The sequence below is a fragment of the Salvelinus namaycush genome, unplaced genomic scaffold (genome assembly GCF_016432855.1).
Source record: "Salvelinus namaycush isolate Seneca unplaced genomic scaffold, SaNama_1.0 Scaffold7, whole genome shotgun sequence".
Lineage (NCBI taxonomy): Eukaryota > Metazoa > Chordata > Actinopteri > Salmoniformes > Salmonidae > Salvelinus > Salvelinus namaycush.
Genome location: NW_024061419.1, coordinates 497,691 through 519,317, shown reverse-complemented (window position 1 = coordinate 519,317; position 21,627 = coordinate 497,691). Strand labels below are relative to the sequence as shown.

The 21,627-nt window shown below is 42.1% G+C and overlaps 1 protein-coding gene across 1 annotated transcript; it reads right to left on the bottom strand.

The window, feature by feature from the left end:
- Nucleotides 1-261: 261 nt before the first annotated feature.
- On the bottom strand, nt 262-17,305 carry LOC120042486 (zinc finger protein 239-like). The gene is made up of 3 exons (XM_038987320.1): nt 16,915-17,305; nt 16,612-16,789; nt 262-1,838 (listed from the first exon to the last, which is right to left on the bottom strand). Exons 1-3 carry the CDS (start codon nt 17,077-17,079, stop codon nt 1,030-1,032), a joined length of 1,152 nt encoding a protein of 383 aa, XP_038843248.1. The 5' UTR covers nt 17,080-17,305; the 3' UTR covers nt 262-1,029.
- Between the last annotated feature and the right edge of the window lie 4,322 nt (nt 17,306-21,627).

Here is a 21,627-nt window from a genome sequence, read left to right as displayed (position 1 = left end):
AACTAAGGTGGATATTGATCCAACACCTGCTACTTATTCAAACCAGCCCACTGGGCACAGACGTCAGTTCAACATCTAGTTTCTATTTACATTTCTTTGAGTCGTCAACTAAAGTGAATTCAACATAAAATCAACACAAAATGTCACCTGTCATTGGATTTAGGTTGCCAGTTGGATGAAGTCCAAGTCAAACCAAGATTCTTTATTTCTGAGCTCAGAGAGAATAACAGAGTTACACAGCGCAGTGTAGACAGTCTGAATTCCTGAAGCATTGGGTGATGAGTACATATCTTTACAGTTTCCTGTTCCTGGGACTTCATAAAAGGACTTTATTCATACAAGGACACAGATGCAAACAGCTGGTCTGCAACACAGGATGATACTCCCAAGAACAGGAGATTATAATAGGACAGTTTCACAAGGTTAGTCACATACTCAGTTATGTGGACACATACAATTAACATTTTCCGTTACAGTCTGAATATTTGAATTTCATTAAATCATCAGTGGGCCAACAATGCAAATGTAAACAATGGAACAAATGCATCACATCCAAATATCACTGTATTATCTGTAGTGCTGGAGGAATGACACACCCAGATAAACACACACAAAGAGTTTAAAAAAGGACCATTTAAACACATGGAAACTGATCTACTCTATATGCAAACTGACAGACTCCATATTCAAATCATGTTTTCTAATAAAAACATACAAATATATGTTTGAGTATACTTGGTACAATTCAATTTCATATGGACAAAACAGGTAAACACATTATCAGTCAACAATATAAGACAATGGGAGCACTGTGTATTACATTTAACATTTACATTTAAGTCATTTAGCAGACGCTCTTATCCAGAGAGACTTACAAATTGGATGTGTTCTCTGATGAATTTTAAGTCAATGTGATGTGAAACATGAGTTTACACACTAGGAGAAGTCATTAATCTCTCCTGTGTGGATTCTCACATGACGTTTAAGTGACTGTGATGAGTAATATGTCTTCCCACAGTCTGAACATTTTTAAGGCTTCTCCTCTGTGTGCTGTCTCATGTGTTCCTTCAGGCTTCCTAAATGGGTAAAACACTTTGAAAACTGGGAGCATTGGTATGGCTTCTCCCCTGTGTGTATTCTCTCATGAACTTTCAGGCTTCCTGACTGGCAAAAACTATTTCCACACTGGGTGCAATGGTATGGTGTCTCCCCTGTGTGTATTCGTTCATGAGCTTTGAGGGTGTCTAACCGCATAAAACTTTTGCCACACTGGGAGCAAGGGTGTGGCTTCGCTCCTGTGTGTATCCTCTCATGTCTTTTCATGCTAACTAAATGGTTAAAACGCTTTCCACAATGTGAGCAGTAGTAAGGCTTCTCCCCTGTGTGCAGTCTCATGTGTTCCTTCAGGCTTCCTGACTGGATAAAACTCTTTCCACACTGGGCGCAAAGGTATGACTTCTCCCCTGTATGTATTCGCTCATGAACTTTCAGGCTTCCTGACTGGCTAAAACTCTTTCCACACTGGACGCAATGGTATGGCTTCTCCCCTGTGTGTATTTGCTCGTGAGTTTTAAGGGTGTCTAACCGCTTAAAACTCTTTCCACACTGGGAGCAATGGAAAGGCCTCTCCCGTGTGTGTGTTCGCTCATGAGCTTTCAGATTTCCTAAGTGGCTAAAACTCTTTCCACACTGGCCGCAATTTTGTGGCTTCGGTTCTGTGTGTGTCCTCTCATGTCTTTTCAGGCTTCCTAACTTGGTAAAACTTTTTCCAATCTGGGAGCAAAGGTGTCGTCTTGCTGGTTTGGATGTCTCTGGTTCCTCCATGTTTGGTTTTCCTCCTGCCAAAGACAGTGCTTATTTTAAGAGAGACCAGCATGAAATCTCCACATGATAAAACTGCCTTGCTATGAGGTTTAATCCAAATCAGATCCCTCAATAGCCCGAGGCCAGTTTTCAATTATTTCCTAATTTTAAACAAATGATGTTGTAGAGCTTCCTGGTAATTACTGATAATATGTTTACATTACTTATTTTTATTTCTGTTTAACAAGTCAGAACACAAAACACTAGACAGTTCTATGACACTCAAGACACAGACGTTGCTGGATTCCAATCGAGCAGGTGGTTCTAAATATATAACTTTCATAGCTGTATGATACAGAATGTGACCTACACACTTCCTTAAACATAAAATAAGTAAAGAAGTAATTTTGTGTGGAAATCCAAAACTTGGAGACAGACACAAAGCACATCAGTAACATCTCCCCGTTGGGTTCCACACAACGGCTTTTTGATGTATTTAGATGTTCACACATTTACATTTTTTGGACTATCATTAACGTCATGATATTTTGTGTAAAGTAAAAAAATTGCGTGACATATTTTGGATAGATGTTCCTAAAAATATAAACACAACATGTAAAGTGTTGGTCCCATGTTTCATGAGCTGAAATAACATATATCTTCCATACACACAAAAGCTTATTTCTCTCAAATTCTGTGCGCAAATTTGTTTACATCCCTGTTACATTTCTCCTTTGCCAAAACAATCCATCCAATTGACAGTTGTGGCATATCAAGAAGCTGATTAAACAGCACGGTCATTACACAGGTGCACCTTGTGCGGGGGACAATAAAATGCCACTCTAAAATGTGCAGTTTTGCAACACAACACAATGCCACAGATGTCTCAAGTTTTGAGGGAGCGTGCAATTGGCATGCTGACTGCAGGAATATCCACTGGAGCAGTTATCAGATAATTGAATGTTAATTTCTCTACTAGACGCTGCCTCCAACGTCATTTTAGAAAATTTGGCAGTACATCGAACTGGCCTCACAACCGCAGACCACGTTTAACAACGCCAGCCCAGGACCTCCACATCGTCTGAGACCAGCCACCCGGACAGATGATGAAACTGAAGAGTACTTCTCTCTGCAATAAAGCCCTTTTGTGGGGAAAAACTAATTGTGATTGGCGGTTCTGGGTTATGCTCTCCCAGGGCCACCAATGGCTGCCCCCCCTAGCCAGTCATGTGAAGTCCAAGGGCCTCATTCATTTATTTACATTGACTGATTTTCTAATTTGAACTTGAAATCGTTGAAATTGTTGCATTTATATTTGTGTTCAGTATTTATACAGTGCCTTCGAAAAGTATTCAGACTCCTTGACTTTTTACACATTTTGCTGAGGTACAGCCTTATTCTAAAATGTATTCAATAATTATTTTCCCCCTCACCAATCGACACACAATATCCCATAATGACAAAGTAAAAACGTTTTTCGAAATTTTTCCTAATTTATAAAAAATAACAAACTTAAATATCACATATAAGTAAGTATTCAGACCCTTTACGCAGTACTTTGCTGAAGCACCTTTAGCAGCGATTACAGCCTCGAGTCTTCTTGGGTATGATGCTATAAGCATGACACACCTGTATTTTGGGAGTTTCTCCCATTCTTCTCTGCAGATCCCCTCAAGCTCTGTCAGGTTGGATGGGGAGCGTCGCTACACAGGATAATCAATGGAAACATGATGAACAGCTCAGTTTCGAGGCTCATAGCAAAGGGTCTGAATACTTATGTAATAAGGTATTTCTGTTTTTTAATAGATTTGCAAAAATTTCTAAAATCCTGTTTTTGGGTATTGTGTAAATATTGATGAGGAATATATAAAAATATATATATTTTAGAATCAGACTGTAATGTAAAAAAACACGGAAAAAGTCAAGGGTTCTGACTTTCCGAAGGCACCATATATAGTGTATATAATAATGTAGGCACTGTATATATAGTGTATATAATAATGTAGACACTGTATATAGTGTATATAATAATGTAGGCACTCTATATAGTGTATATAATAATGTAGGCACTGTATATAGTGTATATAATAATGTAGGCACTGTATACAGTGTATATAATAATGTAGGCACTCTATATAGTGTATATAATAATGTAGGCACTCTATATAGTGTATATAATAATATAAAGTGTATATAGTGTATATAATAATGTAGGCACCGTTTATAGTGTATATAATAATGTAGACACTGTATATAGTGTATATAATAATGTAGGCACTCTATATAGTGTATATAATAATATAAAGTGTATATAGTGTATATAATAATGTAGACACCGTTTATAGTGTAGATAATAATGTAGGCACTGTATATAGTGTATATAATAATGTAGGCACTGTATATAGTGTATATAATAATGTAGATACCGTATAGTGTATATAATAATGTAGACACTGTATATAGTGTATATAATAATGTAGGCACTCTATATAGTGTATATAATAATATAAAGTGTATATAGTGTATATAATAATGTAGGCACCGTTTATAGTGTATATAATAATGTAGGCACTGTATATAGTGTATATAATAATGTAGGCACTGTATATAGTGTATATAATAATGTAGATACCGTATATAGTGTATATAATAATGTAGGCACCGTATATAGTGTATATAATAATGTAGGCACTGTATATAGTGTATATAATAATGTATATAGTGTATATAATAATGTAGGCACTGTATATAGTGTATATAATAATGTAGGCACTGTATATAGTGTATATAATAATGTAGGCACTGTATATAGTGTATATAATAATGTAGATACCGTATAGTGTATATAATAATGTAGACACTGTATATAGTGTATATAATAATGTAGGCACTCTATATAGTGTATATAATAATATAAAGTGTATATAGTGTATATAATAATGTAGGCACCGTTTATAGTGTATATAATAATGTAGGCACTGTATATAGTGTATATAATAATGTAGGCACTGTATATAGTGTATATAATAATGTAGATACCGTATATAGTGTATATAATAATGTAGGCACCGTATATAGTGTATATAATAATGTAGGCACTGTATATAGTGTATATAATAATGTATATAGTGTATATAATAATGTAGGCACTGTATATAGTGTATATAATAATGTAGACACTGTATATAGTGTATATAATAATGTAGGCACCGTGTATAGTGTATATAATAATGTAGGCACCGTGTATAGTGTATATAATAATGTAGGCACTGTATATAGTGTATATAATAATGTAGGCACCGTGTATAGTGTATATAATAATGTAGGCACCGTATATAGTGTATATAATAATGTAGGCACTGTATAAAGCCATGTTATGAAGTATGAAAAGGCTTGTTCATTCACGTGTCATGAATTCATTATGACATCATCATATTTGTATATGTTTTACGTTAATTGTTTATGGTTCATTGAACAAACATGGGAAACGGTGTTTAAACCCTTTACAATGAAGATCTGTGAAGTTATTTGGATTTTTACGAATTATCTTTGAAAGACAGGGTCCTGAAAAAAATATGTTCATTTTTTTGCTGAGTTTATTTGTATATGTTTTACGGGTTGAAAAGTGTTTTTTTCTCAGACATACATTTAAAAAGCTGAAAGACAAAGGTCATAACTTTAATAAAATAACAAATTAACTGGCAAAGTATCAGAGCGAGGTCCGCATCCAGCAACGTCACGAGTCACGTTCCTGCAGCTGTTTCAGTACAACACTACAGGGAGAGAGGGGGAGGGTGGGAAATCTGAGGTTTATAGTTTTTCAAGTCATTGCCTTTCGAATATACAGTGTAAATGGGGTCATATTGCACTTCCTAAGGTTTCCACTAGATGTCAACAGTCTTTAGAACCTTGTTTGAGGCTTCTACTGTGAAGGGGGAGCGAATAAGAGCTGTTTGACTAAGGGGTCTGGCAGAATGCCTTGAGCTAAGTCACGCGAGCTGCGTTCTCTTTCATTTCTAAAGACAAAGGAATTGTCCGGTTGGAACATTATGGAAGATTTATGATAAAAACATCCTAAAGATTCATTCTATACATCGTTTGACATGTTTCTACGAAATGTAATAGAACTTTTTTGACTTTTCGTCTGGACTTTCGTCTGGACTTGCCCACGCCTTGTGAATTTCGATTGGTGAACTAAACGCGCTAACAAAAAGGAGGTATTTGGACATAAAGATGAACTTCATCGAACAAAACAAACATTTATTGTGGAACTGGGATTCCTGGGAGTGCATTCTGATGAAGATCATCAAAGGTAAGTGAATATTTATAACGCTATTTCTGACTTTTACTGACTCCGGGTATCTGTATGGCTTGTTTTTGTGGCTTAGAGCTGTACTTAGATTATTGCATGGTGTGCTTTTTCCATAAAGCTTTTTTGAATTCTGACACAGCGGTTGCATTAAGGAGAAGTATATCTATAATTCTGTGCATAATACTTGTATCTTTTATCAACTTTTACATGTTTATTATGAGTATTTCTGTAAATTGATGTGGCTCTCTGCAAATTCGCCGGATGTTTTCGAGGCACAACATTACTGAACATAACTCGCCAATGTAAACTGAGATATTTGGATATAAATATTAACTTTATCGAACAAAATATACATGTATTGTGTAACATGAGTGCTGTATTGTGTAACATTGTGTAACTATGAGTGCCATCTGATGAAGATCAGAAATAGAGATAATAGTAATCCCTAACCTTTGATGCTTTTTGTGACTGCTCTCTTTGGCTGGAAAATGGCTGTATGTTTTTCTGTGACTAGGCGCTGACCTAACATAATCATATGGTGTGCTTTCGCTGTATAGCCTTTTTGAAAACGGACACGGTGGCTAGATTAACAAGAAGTTGAGCTTTAATTTGGTGTATTGCACTTGTGAATGTATGACAGTTAAATATTTCCCCAAAATATATTTTTATTTTGCGCTCTGCCATTTCAGCGGATGTTGTCGATTGGTTCCGCTAGCCTTAAGAAGTTTTAAACACTTCACAACTAAGCACGCTGAGTTCTGCAGAGTTGCACACACTGTCAAACTTCCGCGCCAACCGAGAGCTCTCCACCGAGAGCCGGAAGAGCCGTCTTTATTTCCTCCTTCCTGACTGCTGATGCGCTCTTAAAGTGACAGCGCACGGTGAAGGCTCCATAAAGGATTTCCTCCTTCCTGACTGCTGATGCGCTCTTAAAGTGACAGCGCACGGTGAAGGCTCCATAAAAGATTTCCTCCTTCCTGACTGCTGATGCGCTCTTAAAGTGACAGCGCACGGTGAAGGCTCCATAAAAGGATTTCGCCACAATTTCTCTATATAAAATGGCCCATAACTTTAACACTAGCAGAGATCATATCCTGGAACTGATATACCCTTACAGTATATTATGTTCAACAATATATATATAAATATCTAAATATGTTTATATTTTTCAATATTCATGTAAGAAATGTTTGAATGAAATCCGAATATTACTCAAATTACAGAGCAAGTGGTAAAGATTCATATGACACCCATTGTTGATTTGTAGTAGAGGTCGACCGATTAATCGGAATGGCCGATTAATTAGGGCCGATTTCAAGTTTTCATAACAATCGGAAATCGGTAATTTTGGACGCCGATTCTGCAGATTTAAAAAATGTTTTACACCTTTATTTAACCCTTTATTTAACTAGGCAAGTCAGTTAAGAACACATTCTTATATTACAATGACTGTGGGTTAACCACCTGCCTCACGAGGAGCCCGCCTGTTACGCGAATGCAGTAAGCAAAGGTAAGTTGCTAGCTAGCATTAAACTTATCTTATAAAAAACAATCAATCAATCATAATCACTAGTTATAACTACACATGGTTGGTGATATTGCTAGTTTATCTAGCGTGTCCTGCGTTGCATATAATCGATGCAGTGCGCATTCGCGAAAAAGGACTGTCGTTGCTCCAACGTGTACCTAACCATAAACATCAATGCCTTTCTTAAAATCAATACACAGAAGTATATATTTTTAAACCTGCATATTTAGCTAAAAGAAATCCAGGTTAGCAGGCAATATTAACCAGGTGAAATTGTGTCACTTCTCTTGCGTTCATTGTACGCAGAGTCAGGGTATATGCAACAGTTTGGGCCACCTGGCTCATTGCGAACTAATTTGCCAGAATTTTACATAATTATGACATAACATTGAAGGTTGTGCAATGTAACAGGAATATTTAGACTGATGGATGCTACCCGTTAGATAAAATACGGAACGGTTCCGTATTTCACTGAAAGAATAAATGTTTTGTTTTGGAGATGATAGTTTCCGGATTCGACCATATTAATGACCTAAGGCTCGTATTTCTGTGTGTTATTATGTTATAATTAAGTCTATGATTTGATACAGCAGTCTGACTGAGCGATGGTGGGCACCAGCACGCTCGTAAGCATTCATTCAAACAGCACTTTCGTGCGTTTTGCCAGCAGCTCTGCTGTTTATGAATTCAAGCCTATCAACTCCCGAGATTAGGCTGGTGTAACCGATGTGAAATGGCTAGCTAGTTAGCGGGGTGCGCGCTAATAGCGTTTCAAACGTCAATCGCTCTGAGACTTGGAGTAGTTGTTCCCCTTGCTCTGCATGGGTAAAGCTGCTTCGAGGGTGGCTGTTACGATGTGTTCCTGGTTCGAGCCCAGGTAGCGGCGAGGAGAGGGATGGAAGCTATACTGTTACACTGGCAATACTAAAGTGCCTATAAGAACATCCAATAGTCAAAGGTATATGAAACACAAATCGTATAGAGAGAAATAGTCCTATAATTCCTATAGTAACTACAACCTAAAACTTCTTACCTGGGAATACTGAAGACTCATGTTAAAAGGAACCACCAGCTTTCATATGTTCTCATGTTCTGAGCAAGGAACATAAACGTTAGCTTTCTTACATGGTACATATTGCACTTTTACTTTCTTCTCCAACACTTTGTTGTTGCATTATTTAAACCAAATTGAACATGTTTCATTATTTATTTGAGGCTAAATTGATTTTATTGATGTATTATATTAAGTTAAAATAAGTGTTCATTCAGTATTGTTGTAATTGTCATTATTACAAATAAAAAATAATAATAAAATCGTCCGATTAATCGGTATTAGCCTATAGCATCTAATGATGAAACAGTATGGAGTCTTACAGGAGGACTGGAGCATCTAATGATGAAACATTATGGAGTCTTACAGGAGGACTGGAGCATCTAATGATGAAACATTATGGAGTCTTAAAGGAGGACTGTAGCATCTAATAATGAAACATTATGGAGTCTTAAAGGAGGACTGTAGCATCTAATGATGAAACATTATGGAGTCTTAAAGGAGGACTGTAGCATCTAATGATGAAACATTATGGAGTCTTAAGTCGATCGCCGGTGTTACCGCTCTAGGTCGTGGTTGTAGTCTGTTTGGGACCGCTCCTGTCATTGTGTGAATGGTGGAGTAGCAACATTGTTGTGAAGCTTTGAAAAACAAACCAACAAACCATCAGGTGTTTCAGACGGACAGACTGAAGTCAACAGCTCAGACCCTCCTCTCTCATTTTCCCTCTAATGCTTTTCACTGCTGCAGACTTTATTTTTATCCTTTCCATGTTTGTTGTTGTTTTGAATTGTATTGATTTTGTGTGAAACTGTTTACATTTTGCCGAGAAGATTTGGGACATTTTAAGGCCTTTGTTGTCTATGAACACACCCACCGACACACCCATGCAAACCCCCCTGCACTCCACCACTGGGAGGTAATACAGATTATTACCCCCCCTGCACTCCACCACTGGGAGGTAATATAGATTATTACCCCCCTGCACTCCACCACTGGGAGGTAATACAGATTATTACCCCCCTGCACTCCACCACTGGGAGGTAATACAGATTATTACCCCCCCCCCCCCCCCCCTGCACTCCACCACTGGGAGGTAATACAGATTATTACCCCCCCTGCACTCCACCACTGGGAGGTAATACAGATTATTACCCCCCCCGCACTCCACCACTGGGAGGTAATACAGATTATTACCCCCCTGCACTCCACCACTGGGAGGTAATACAGATTATTACCCCCCTGCACTCCACCACTGGGAGGTAATACAGATTATTACCCCCCTGCACTCCACCACTGGGAGGTAATAAAGATTATTACCCCCCTGCACTCCACCACTGGGAGGTAATACAGATTATTACCCCCCCCCCCCCTGCACTCCACCACTGGGAGGTAATACAGATTATTACCCCCCTGCACTCCACCACTGGGAGGTAATACAGATTATTACCCCCCCCCCCTGCACTCCACCACTGGGAGGTAATACAGATTAATACCCCCCCTGCACTCCACCACTGGGAGGTAATACAGATTATTACCCCCCTGCACTCCACCACTGGGAGGTAATACAGATTATTACCCCCCTGCACTCCACCACTGGGAGGTAATACAGATTATTACCCCCCCTGCACTCCACCACTGGGAGGTAATATAGATTATTACCCCCCCCCCCCTGCACTCCACCACTGGGAGGTAATATAGATTATTACCCCCCCCCTGCACTCCACCACTGGGAGGTAATACAGATTATTACCCCCCCTGCACTCCACCACTGGGAGGTAATATAGATTATTACCCCCCTGCACTCCACCACTGGGAGGTAATACAGATTATTACACCCCCCCCCCCCCCCCCCTGCACTCCACCACTGGGAGGTAATACAGATTATTACCCCCCTGCACTCCACCACTGGGAGGTAATACAGATTATTACCCCCCTGCACTCCACCACTGGGAGGTAATACAGATTATTACCCCCCTGCACTCCACCACTGGGAGGTAATACAGATTATTACCCCCCTGCACTCCACCACTGGGAGGTAATACAGATTATTACCCCCCTGCACTCCACCACTGGGAGGTAATACAGATTATTACCCCCCTGCACTCCACCACTGGGAGGTAATAAAGATTATTACCCCCCTGCACTCCACCACTGGGAGGTAATACAGATTATTACCCCCCCTGCACTCCACCACTGGGAGGTAATACAGATTATTACCCCCCTGCACTCCACCACTGGGAGGTAATACAGATTATTACCCCCCTGCACTCCACCACTGGGAGGTAATACAGATTATTACCCCCCTGCACTCCACCACTGGGAGGTAATACAGATTATTACCCCCCCTGCACCCCACCACTGGGAGGTAATACAGATTATTACCCCCCTGCACTCCACCACTGGGAGGTAATACAGATTATTACCCCCCCTGCACTCCACCACTGGGAGGTAATACAGATTATTACCCCCCTGCACTCCACCACTGGGAGGTAATACAGATTATTACCCCCCCCCCCCCCCCCTGCACTCCACCACTGGGAAGTAATACAGATTATTACCCCCCTGCACTCCACCACTGGGAGGTAATAGATTAATACCCCCCTGCACTCCACCACTGGGAGGTAATACAGATTATTACCCCCCCCCCCCCCCTGCACTCCACCACTGGGAGGTAATACAGATTATTACCCCCCTGCACTCCACCACTGGGAGGTAATACAGATTATTACCCCCCCCCCCTGCACTCCACCACTGGGAGGTAATACAGATTAATACCCCCCCTGCACTCCACCACTGGGAGGTAATACAGATTATTACCCCCCTGCACTCCACCACTGGGAGGTAATACAGATTATTACCCCCCTGCACTCCACCACTGGGAGGTAATACAGATTATTACCCCCCCTGCACTCCACCACTGGGAGGTAATACAGATTATTACCCCCCTGCACTCCACCACTGGGAGGTAATACAGATTATTACACCCCCCCCCCCCCCCCTGCACTCCACCACTGGGAGGTAATACAGATTATTACCCCCCTGCACTCCACCACTGGGAGGTAATACAGATTATTACCCCCCTGCACTCCACCACTGGGAGGTAATACAGATTATTACCCCCCTGCACTCCACCACTGGGAGGTAATATAGATTATTACCCCCCCCTGCACTCCACCACTGGGAGGTAATACAGATTATTACCCCCCCCCTGCACTCCACCACTGGGAGGTAATATAGATTATTACCCCCCCCCTGCACTCCACCACTGGGAGGTAATACAGATTATTACCCCCCCCCTGCACTCCACCACTGGGAGGTAATACAGATTATTACCCCCCCCCTGCACTCCACCACTGGGAGGTAATACAGATTATTACCCCCCTGCACTCCACCACTGGGAGGTAATACAGATTATTACCCCCCCCCCCCCCTGCACTCCACCACTGGGAGGTAATACAGATTATTACCCCCCTGCACTCCACCACTGGGAGGTAATAGATTAATACCCCCCTGCACTCCACCACTGGGAGGTAATACAGATTATTACCCCCCCCCCCCCTGCACTCCACCACTGGGAGGTAATACAGATTATTACCCCCCTGCACTCCACCACTGGGAGGTAATACAGATTATTACCCCCCCCCCCTGCACTCCACCACTGGGAGGTAATACAGATTAATACCCCCCCTGCACTCCACCACTGGGAGGTAATACAGATTATTACCCCCCTGCACTCCACCACTGGGAGGTAATACAGATTATTACCCCCCTGCACTCCACCACTGGGAGGTAATACAGATTATTACCCCCCCTGCACTCCACCACTGGGAGGTAATACAGATTATTACCCCCCTGCACTCCACCACTGGGAGGTAATACAGATTATTACACCCCCCCACCCCCCCCTGCACTCCACCACTGGGAGGTAATACAGATTATTACCCCCCTGCACTCCACCACTGGGAGGTAATACAGATTATTACCCCCCTGCACTCCACCACTGGGAGGTAATACAGATTATTACCCCCCTGCACTCCACCACTGGGAGGTAATATAGATTATTACCCCCCCCTGCACTCCACCACTGGGAGGTAATACAGATTATTACCCCCCCCCTGCACTCCACCACTGGGAGGTAATATAGATTATTACCCCCCCCCTGCACTCCACCACTGGGAGGTAATACAGATTATTACCCCCCCCCTGCACTCCACCACTGGGAGGTAATACAGATTATTACCCCCCCCCTGCACTCCACCACTGGGAGGTAATACAGATTATTACCCCCCCTGCACTCCACCACTGGGAGGTAATATAGATTATTACCCCCCCCCCTGCACTCCACCACTGGGAGGTAATATAGATTATTACCCCCCCCCTGCACTCCACCACTGGGAGGTAATACAGATTATTACCCCCCCTGCACTCCACCACTGGGAGGTAATATAGATTATTACCCCCCTGCACTCCACCACTGGGAGGTAATACAGATTATTACACCCCCCCCCCCCCCCTGCACTCCACCACTGGGAGGTAATACAGATTATTACCCCCCTGCACTCCACCACTGGGAGGTAATACAGATTATTACCCCCCTGCACTCCACCACTGGGAGGTAATACAGATTATTACCCCCCTGCACTCCACCACTGGGAGGTAATATAGATTATTACCCCCCCCTGCACTCCACCACTGGGAGGTAATACAGATTATTACCCCCCCCCTGCACTCCACCACTGGGAGGTAATATAGATTATTACCCCCCCCCTGCACTCCACCACTGGGAGGTAATACAGATTATTACCCCCCCCCTGCACTCCACCACTGGGAGGTAATACAGATTATTACCCCCCCCCCCTGCACTCCACCACTGGGAGGTAATATAGATTATTACCCCCCCCCCCTGCACTCCACCACTGGGAGGTAATATAGATTATTACCCCCCCCCCCTGCACTCCACCACTGGGAGGTAATATAGATTATTACCCCCCCCCTGCACTCCACCACTGGGAGGTAATACAGATTATTACCCCCCCTGCACTCCACCACTGGGAGGTAATATAGATTATTACCCCCCTGCACTCCACCACTGGGAGGTAATACAGATTATTACCCCCCTGCACTCCACCACTGGGAGGTAATACAGATTATTACCCCCCTGCACTCCACCACTGGGAGGTAATACAGATTATTACCCCCCTGCACTCCACCACTGGGAGGTAATACAGATTATTACCCCCCTGCACTCCACCACTGGGAGGTAATATAGATTATTACCCCCCCCTGCACTCCACCACTGGGAGGTAATACAGATTATTACCCCCCCCCTGCACTCCACCACTGGGAGGTAATATAGATTATTACCCCCCCCCTGCACTCCACCACTGGGAGGTAATAAAGATTATTACCCCCCCCCCTGCACTCCACCACTGGGAGGTAATACAGATTATTACCCCCCCCCTGCACTCCACCACTGGGAGGTAATACAGATTATTACCCCCCCTGCACTCCACCACTGGGAGGTAATATAGATTATTACCCCCCCCCCTGCACTCCACCACTGGGAGGTAATATAGATTATTACCCCCCCCCCTGCACTCCACCACTGGGAGGTAATACAGATTATTACCCCCCCTGCACTCCACCACTGGGAGGTAATATAGATTATTACCCCCCCCCTGCACTCCACCACTGGGAGGTAATACAGATTATTACCCCCCCCCTGCACTCCACCACTGGGAGGTAATACAGATTATTACCCCCCTGCACTCCACCACTGGGAGGTAATACAGATTATTACCCCCCTGCACTCCACCACTGGGAGGTAATACAGATTATTACCCCCCCCCTGCACTCCACCACTGGGAGGTAATATAGATTATTACCCCCCTGCACTCCACCACTGGGAGGTAATACAGATTATTACCCCCCCTGCACTCCACCACTGGGAGGTAATACAGATTATTACCCCCCCTGCACTCCACCACTGGGAGGTAATACAGATTATTACCCCCCTGCACTCCACCACTGGGAGGTAATACAGATTATTACCCCCCCTGCACTCCACCACTGGGAGGTAATATAGATTATTACCCCCCCCCCCTGCACTCCACCACTGAGAGGCAATACAGATTATTACCCCCCCTGCACTCCATCACTGGGAGTCTCATTTCACTGCCAAAAATAAAATTAAACCATCTAGCGTTCAGCGAAATAACAAAGTCAAATACAGGTAGCCTAGTTAAATAATTAACATCCAATCACATTAACCGTTACTCTCTCGCGGGAATTCCACTAACAGTCCATATGTAGCCAAACGTAGCTGCTGCTGATGTTGGTACACAGCAGCATCCACCGAGAGGCTCTTGCTGCCAAGGAAATACCTGACTGCTTGAAAGACGTTTTGGACACTACAGTGAAAATGGTTAACTTAGTTAAAGCAAGGCCCCTGAACTCTCGTGTATTTTCTGCACTATGCAATGATATGGGCAGTGACCATGTCACACTTTTACAACATACAGAAGTGCGCTGGTTATCAAGGGGCAAAGTATAGACATGTTTTAAATACAGACACAGACTGTGTGGGAAACTATTTAAGACTGAGACTCTCTCCAATACAACATTGCAGAGTTATGTGCATTCTTTCAAGCACACCCTTCTCATTAACCTGTGGTGAGTTATTTACAAATTTCAATGAACAAATAAGGTTTTATATGTAAGATGGTTAAATAAAGAGCTAAATTATTGATTATTATTTGTGCCCTGGTCCTATAAGAGCTCTTTGTCATTTCCCACGAGCCGGGTTGTGACAAATTCACACTCATTCTTATGTTTAATAAATGTATCGTATAGTGTGTGTGTGTGTGACCGGCTTACAATGATGACAAAAAACAACATTTGAGAGTGCGCTGACTCTGGTGCAAGAGGGGGTACGTAGCTGGAGGTTGAATGTTTGAAGGGGTACGGAACTATAAAACGTTTGGGAACCACTGCTCTTCATCATACCATTTTTCTATTCCTCATCAATCCACATGGATTTAACAGTTTTTACAGTCATTTTCTTATCGGGTGCATGCTTATTAGTAACTGGGATAAGCAATTTCATAAATGTGTCAAGGACAGCGTCTGGTTGCTCATCATTACACACCACGGACCAACAAATATTATTTACATCAACAACATAGGAATCACTACAAAACTTATTGTATGACCTCTTTTACACAATATTAGGCCCAGCCTTTGGAACTGTGGTTTTCCTAGACATGGCTACTATATTGTGATCACTACATCTGATGGATCTGGATACTGCTTTCAAACACATTCCTGCAGCATTAGTAAAGATATGACCAAAACATGTTGATGATTTCATTCCTCTACTGTTTGTAACTACCCTGGTAGGTTGATTGATAACCTGAACCAGGTTGACGGCACTGGTTACAGTTTGAAGCTTTCTCTTGAGTGGGCAGCCTGATCACAGCTTTCCTCCAGTATTAGTTAATTAATTAACACAGGACAAATTGTAGTGTCTGGAGTTTTGTTTGCCTGTTGTACAGTCTGGTAAAGATAGGGGGTTGACTGGGACAGACAATGTAACATCCATAATGTTTTAAGGGAAAGTTTTTGTAAAACATGCACCTCATATCGGATAATCTTTAAACTTTTTCTCCAAAGATAACTTTCAAGGTTTTATATGGTCTATTGGTTTCTCTCTTTTCATTGGCAGAATCCTTTTTCAGTGTTATGATATTCATAACATCCATATCCACCAGTCCATCTTCCTGTCAACTAACAGAACTCTGCTGGTTGTCCTGGTAACAGATACCAGTCTATCTTCCTGTCAACTAACAGAACTCTGCTGGTTGTCCTGGTAACAGATACCAGATCTATTGTATTTGTTCAAACTAAACTACTTACTTTGATGAGTCAAATCTGATCCTTTCTTCTCTTCTCCTCCTCTCACAGTTCCACTCAGCCCCGTTGTTTTCCTGCAGTCCACCAGCAGCACAGACAACCTCTTCATACCCAGCAGTAAGGTGCTACCGGGAGATGCACGACACGTGGACTCCGGGAGGACGGAAGGGCTAGCGTTGTCCTGGTAACCATAAAGAGGGGACACAGACACATATCATTATGGATGCTGATGTCACTGTTGTCATAAAGTGCTTTACAGAAACCCAGCCCAGACCCAGATAGAGCAAGCTGTATGTTAGACCAGACCATGCTGTACCATCTGGTGTTCTGATCTGGAGAGACTCTTCTCTGACTCGTCAGCATCAGGATGTTGTTGAGGCTCCCCAGAGGATCCACGATAGTCGTGTCTCTCTCCTGTGTTAATGAGAACATCAAATAGATAGTGAACTTACGACCGTCTATTATAATCATAGGGTCTTACAAGAGGCATTAATCTCTCTAAACAGGGCCTAAAATGCAAATGTTAAAGGGTTGTTCCACGAAATGGGTGCCTGTTGCATCCCTTTGATATTTTAAATAAAGATTATGCACCAATATTGAAAAAAGTATGTAAAAAGTAAAGTATGAATATTAAAAGTATGTAATATTAGATGAGGTGCACTTTAATACAGACAACATGGAGAATTCAATAAATCTAATTTAAAAGACCCCCTAAATATATGTACCAATGGCAGATGGCCCCTTTAACAATTCCTACAGTACTGAACAACATTTTCAAGAGTAGAACTTCAGTAGAATGCCCCACATTAGTTCAACAACTACATAGTGTGTGCCCCTGTTTAAGACAGTACTCACTGGTGTTTATCAGATATTCTGTCTCCTCCTCTTTCACTCCCAAAAAGTCTTCCTTCTTCACCTTTATTGAGATAGCCTCTTCTTCCTCTCTAAAATGTTCTTTCTCTTCTTTTCCTATAACAACCTCCTCTTCCTCCTTTTTCATTCTGAAAGGTTCTTCCTCTTCTTTCACTGTAATACCCTCCTCTTCTTCTTCCACAACATTGTTCAGCGCCAGAGCTTCTTTCTCCAAACAGCAAACCTCATCTTCTTTAGCAGGGGATGAGTAGTTTAATGAGCTCATGGTCAGCGATGTTAGCTAGCTAGTTAGGTAGCATTAGCGACTAGCCTAGTGCTAGGCTCAGTATCAATCTTTAACAAGTTTGCAAATTAGGTTCAAGTTAACCAGTTGATACGTCAACAGAAATGTGTTCAAAACACTGAGATTAGCTAATGTACATTAACATGGTCTAAAGCGTCAATCTTCCAGTTTTATGTTGGCTAGCAAGCTACCGAGGTGGTTGAAAGAGTAGCCGTGTTGTTGTTCCTGAAGAAGCGTCCCGTCCAGTAAATTATACGTCACGCAAGAAGCATCACCTGAAAAACGCACATCCGCCATCTGCTGGCTGGAGTGAGTAACGCAGTTTGGAAACAAGTTACTACACTTTTTGTATAGGAAATAACGTCATAATAATTTAACAATAAGCTGATATATTTTCTCTTACGTCTTACAAATAATACGTTCTTGTACACAGACGTAGAAGCTTAATATGAATATGCAGATGATGAATAAATACTTCTATGAATAGGTAGTGTTTTAATACAGATTTGCTCTGTTTATTTTCACATTCGTTTTTATCTAGATGTGACCATACTACTCCCTTAAGACCACGCTCTATAAGATACAAATCATCCTGTAAACAACAGAGCAAATGCATCACATGCAAATAGCACTTGATTATCTGTAGTGCTTTACACTGAGTCTACAAAACATTAAGAACACCTGCTCTTTCCATGACACAGACTGACCAGGTGAATCCAGGCTAAAGCTATGATCCCTTACTGATGTCACTAGTTAAATCCACTTCAATCAGTGTAGATGAAGGGGGAGACAGGTTAAAGCAGGATTTTTAAGCCTTGAGACAATTGAGGCATGGATTGTGTATGTGTATCATTCATATGGTGAGTTGGGAAGACAAAATAGTTAAGTGTCTTTGAAAGGGGTATGGTAGTAGGTGCCAGGCGCACCGGTTTGTGTCAAGAACTGCAACACTACAGTTTCCCATGTGTACCAAGAATGGTCCACCACCCAAACAGTGGCAGCCAATGCGGTTTAAGATGAGGGAGGACGATTTTTTAGCATAGCATCCCTCTGTTTGAGCCAGGTGTTTGAGTAGGCTAAACTTCCTAGCTGCATTTGCTAGCTAAGTAAGTGAAACTGAAAGTGGAAAATAAATGACAAACTCTCTTTCTCTCTCAACTACTCACCACATGTTATGCACTGCAGTGCTAGCTAGCTGTAGCGTATGCTTTCAATACTAGATTCATTCTCTGATCCTTTCATTGGGTGGACAACATGTCAGTTCATGCTGCAAGAGCTCTGATAGGTTGGAGGACGTCCTCCGGAAGTTGTCATAATTACTGTTTAAGTCTATGGAAGGGCTTATTAAGAACCATGAGCCTGCTAGGTTTTGTATTGAAGTCAATGCACCCAGAGGAGGACGCAAAATAGTATGTTTTAATCAATTATTTGGTGACGTGATTATATTTAGTATAGTTTTATCTAAAAAGGATAACTTTCTAAATGTTTTACCATTTTTATTTTTCTGAAAATCACTCAGGAGGATGGGTCTCCCCTTCCTCCTCTGAGGAGCCTCCACTGCACCCAAAGGACATCCATCCAACTTGACACAATTGTGGAAAGCACTGGAGTCAACATGGGCCAGTGTCCCTGTGGAAAGCTTTCAATACCTTGTAGAGTCCATGCCCCAACAAATTGAGGCTGTTCTGAGGGGAAAAGGGGAGGGTCCAACTCCATATTAGGAAGGTGTTCCAAATGTTTGGTATAACCAGTGGATATATCTGCCATTTAGCAGAGACTTTTATCCAAAGGGTTTTGCAGTCCTGTGTGAAAATGAGATGGAAACCCATTTAACTTGTATTTTTCATTCGGTACATGGGAATGCACTACGTAATCACGCAAAGCCTTTTATCTGCGATAAGTCTGTTTGATAGAAACATTTCTGGTGGGAAAAGGCATATATTGTTTTATGCCGATTTGAGAATATTCACATGAAAATATGTCGCAAATTAATCCAAATCAGATCCTTCAATAACCTGAGGTCAGTTTTCAAATATTTCATAATTTAAAACAATCTTGGTGTGATTTTAAAACAAATGTTGTAGAGCTTCCTGGTAATATGTTAACATTAACTCTTCATTCTGTTTTATAAGTCAGAACCCCAAATCACTAGTCAGTTCTAGGACACTCAAGACACAGACATCGCTGGATTCCTATCAGCAGGTGGTTCTAAATATATAACCTTCATAGCTGTATGATACAGAATGTGACCTACACACTTCCTTAAAACCTAAAATAAGCAAAGAAGTAATTTAGTGTGGAAGTTTCTTTTTTACATTGGAGACAGACACAAAGCACATCAGTAACACCTCCCCGTTGTCTCAAGGGTTCAACACAATGTTGATTTAAATGTTCACATTTTTTACATTTTGACTAATCACTAATGTCATGATATTTTGGGTAAAGCAAAAAAAAAGTGAAATTTTGGGGCAGACTTTTTAAAAATTATTATTATTATATTTATATTTTTCACCCCCTTTTTCTCCCCAATTTTCGTCAATTGGTAGTTAGTCTTGTCTCATCGCTACGACGCTGGGACAATTGGCTCTCCTGGTCGTGGACGGCTGCGACAGAGCTGGGTATCAAACCAGAATCTGTATTAATGCACAATGCAGTGCCTTAGACGCTGTGCCACTCGGAAGGATGCATTTACATTTCTGTTCAATATACACTGCTCAAAAAAATAAAGGGAACACTTAAACAACACAATGTAACTCCAAGTCAATCACACTTCTGTGAAATCAAACTGTCCACTTAGGAAGCAACACTGATTGACAATAAATTTCACATGCTGTTGTGCAAATGGAATAGACAAAAGGTGGAAATTATAGGCAATTAGCAAGACACCCCCAAAAAAGGAGTGATTCTGCAGGTGGTGACCACAGACCACTTCTCAGTTCCTATGCTTCCTGGCTGATGTTTTGGTCACTTTTGAATGCTGGCAGTGCTCTCTCTCTAGTGGTAGCATGAGACGGAGTCTACAACCCACACAAGTGGCTCATGTAGTGCAGTTCATCCAGGATGGCACATCAATGCGAGCTGTGGCAAAAAGGTTTGCTGTGTCTGTCAGCGTAGTGTCCAGAGCATGGAGGCGCTACCAGGAGACAGGCCAGTACATCAGGAGACGTGGAGGAGGCCGTAGGAGGGCAACAACCCAGCAGCAGGACCGCTACCTCCGCCTTTGTGCAAGGAGGTGCACTGCCAGAGCCCTGCAAAATGACCTCCAGCAGGCCACAAATGTGCACGTTCATACATATTCATCCTGGTCCCCCCGTGGGGAATGAACCCACAACCCTGGCGTTGCAATAACCATGCTCTACCAACTGAGCCACACGGGACCGTGTAGAACATAGTAAAAACAAAGAAAAACCCTCGAATGAGTATGTGTATCCAAACTTCTGACTGGTACTGTAAATTCCTCTACACAACGTCGTTTTAGAGAATTTGGCAGTACGTCCAACCGACCTCACAAATGCAGACCATGCGTAACCACACCCCCCCATGACCTCCACATCCGGCTTCTTCACCTGTGGGAGACTGAGACCAGCCAACTGGACAGCTGATGGAACCGAGTAGAACGTCTCTCTGTAATAAAGCCATTTTGTGGGGAAAAACGAATTCTGATTGGCTGGGCCTGGCTCGTCAGTGGGTGGGCCTATGCCCTCCTAGACCCACCCATGGCTGCACCCCTGCCCAGTCATGTGAAGTCCATAGATCAGGGCCTAATGAATTTGACATTGACTGATTTCCTTATATGAACTGTGAATCGTTGAAATTGTTGCATGTTGCGTTTATATTTTTGTTCAGTACATATATAGCCATAT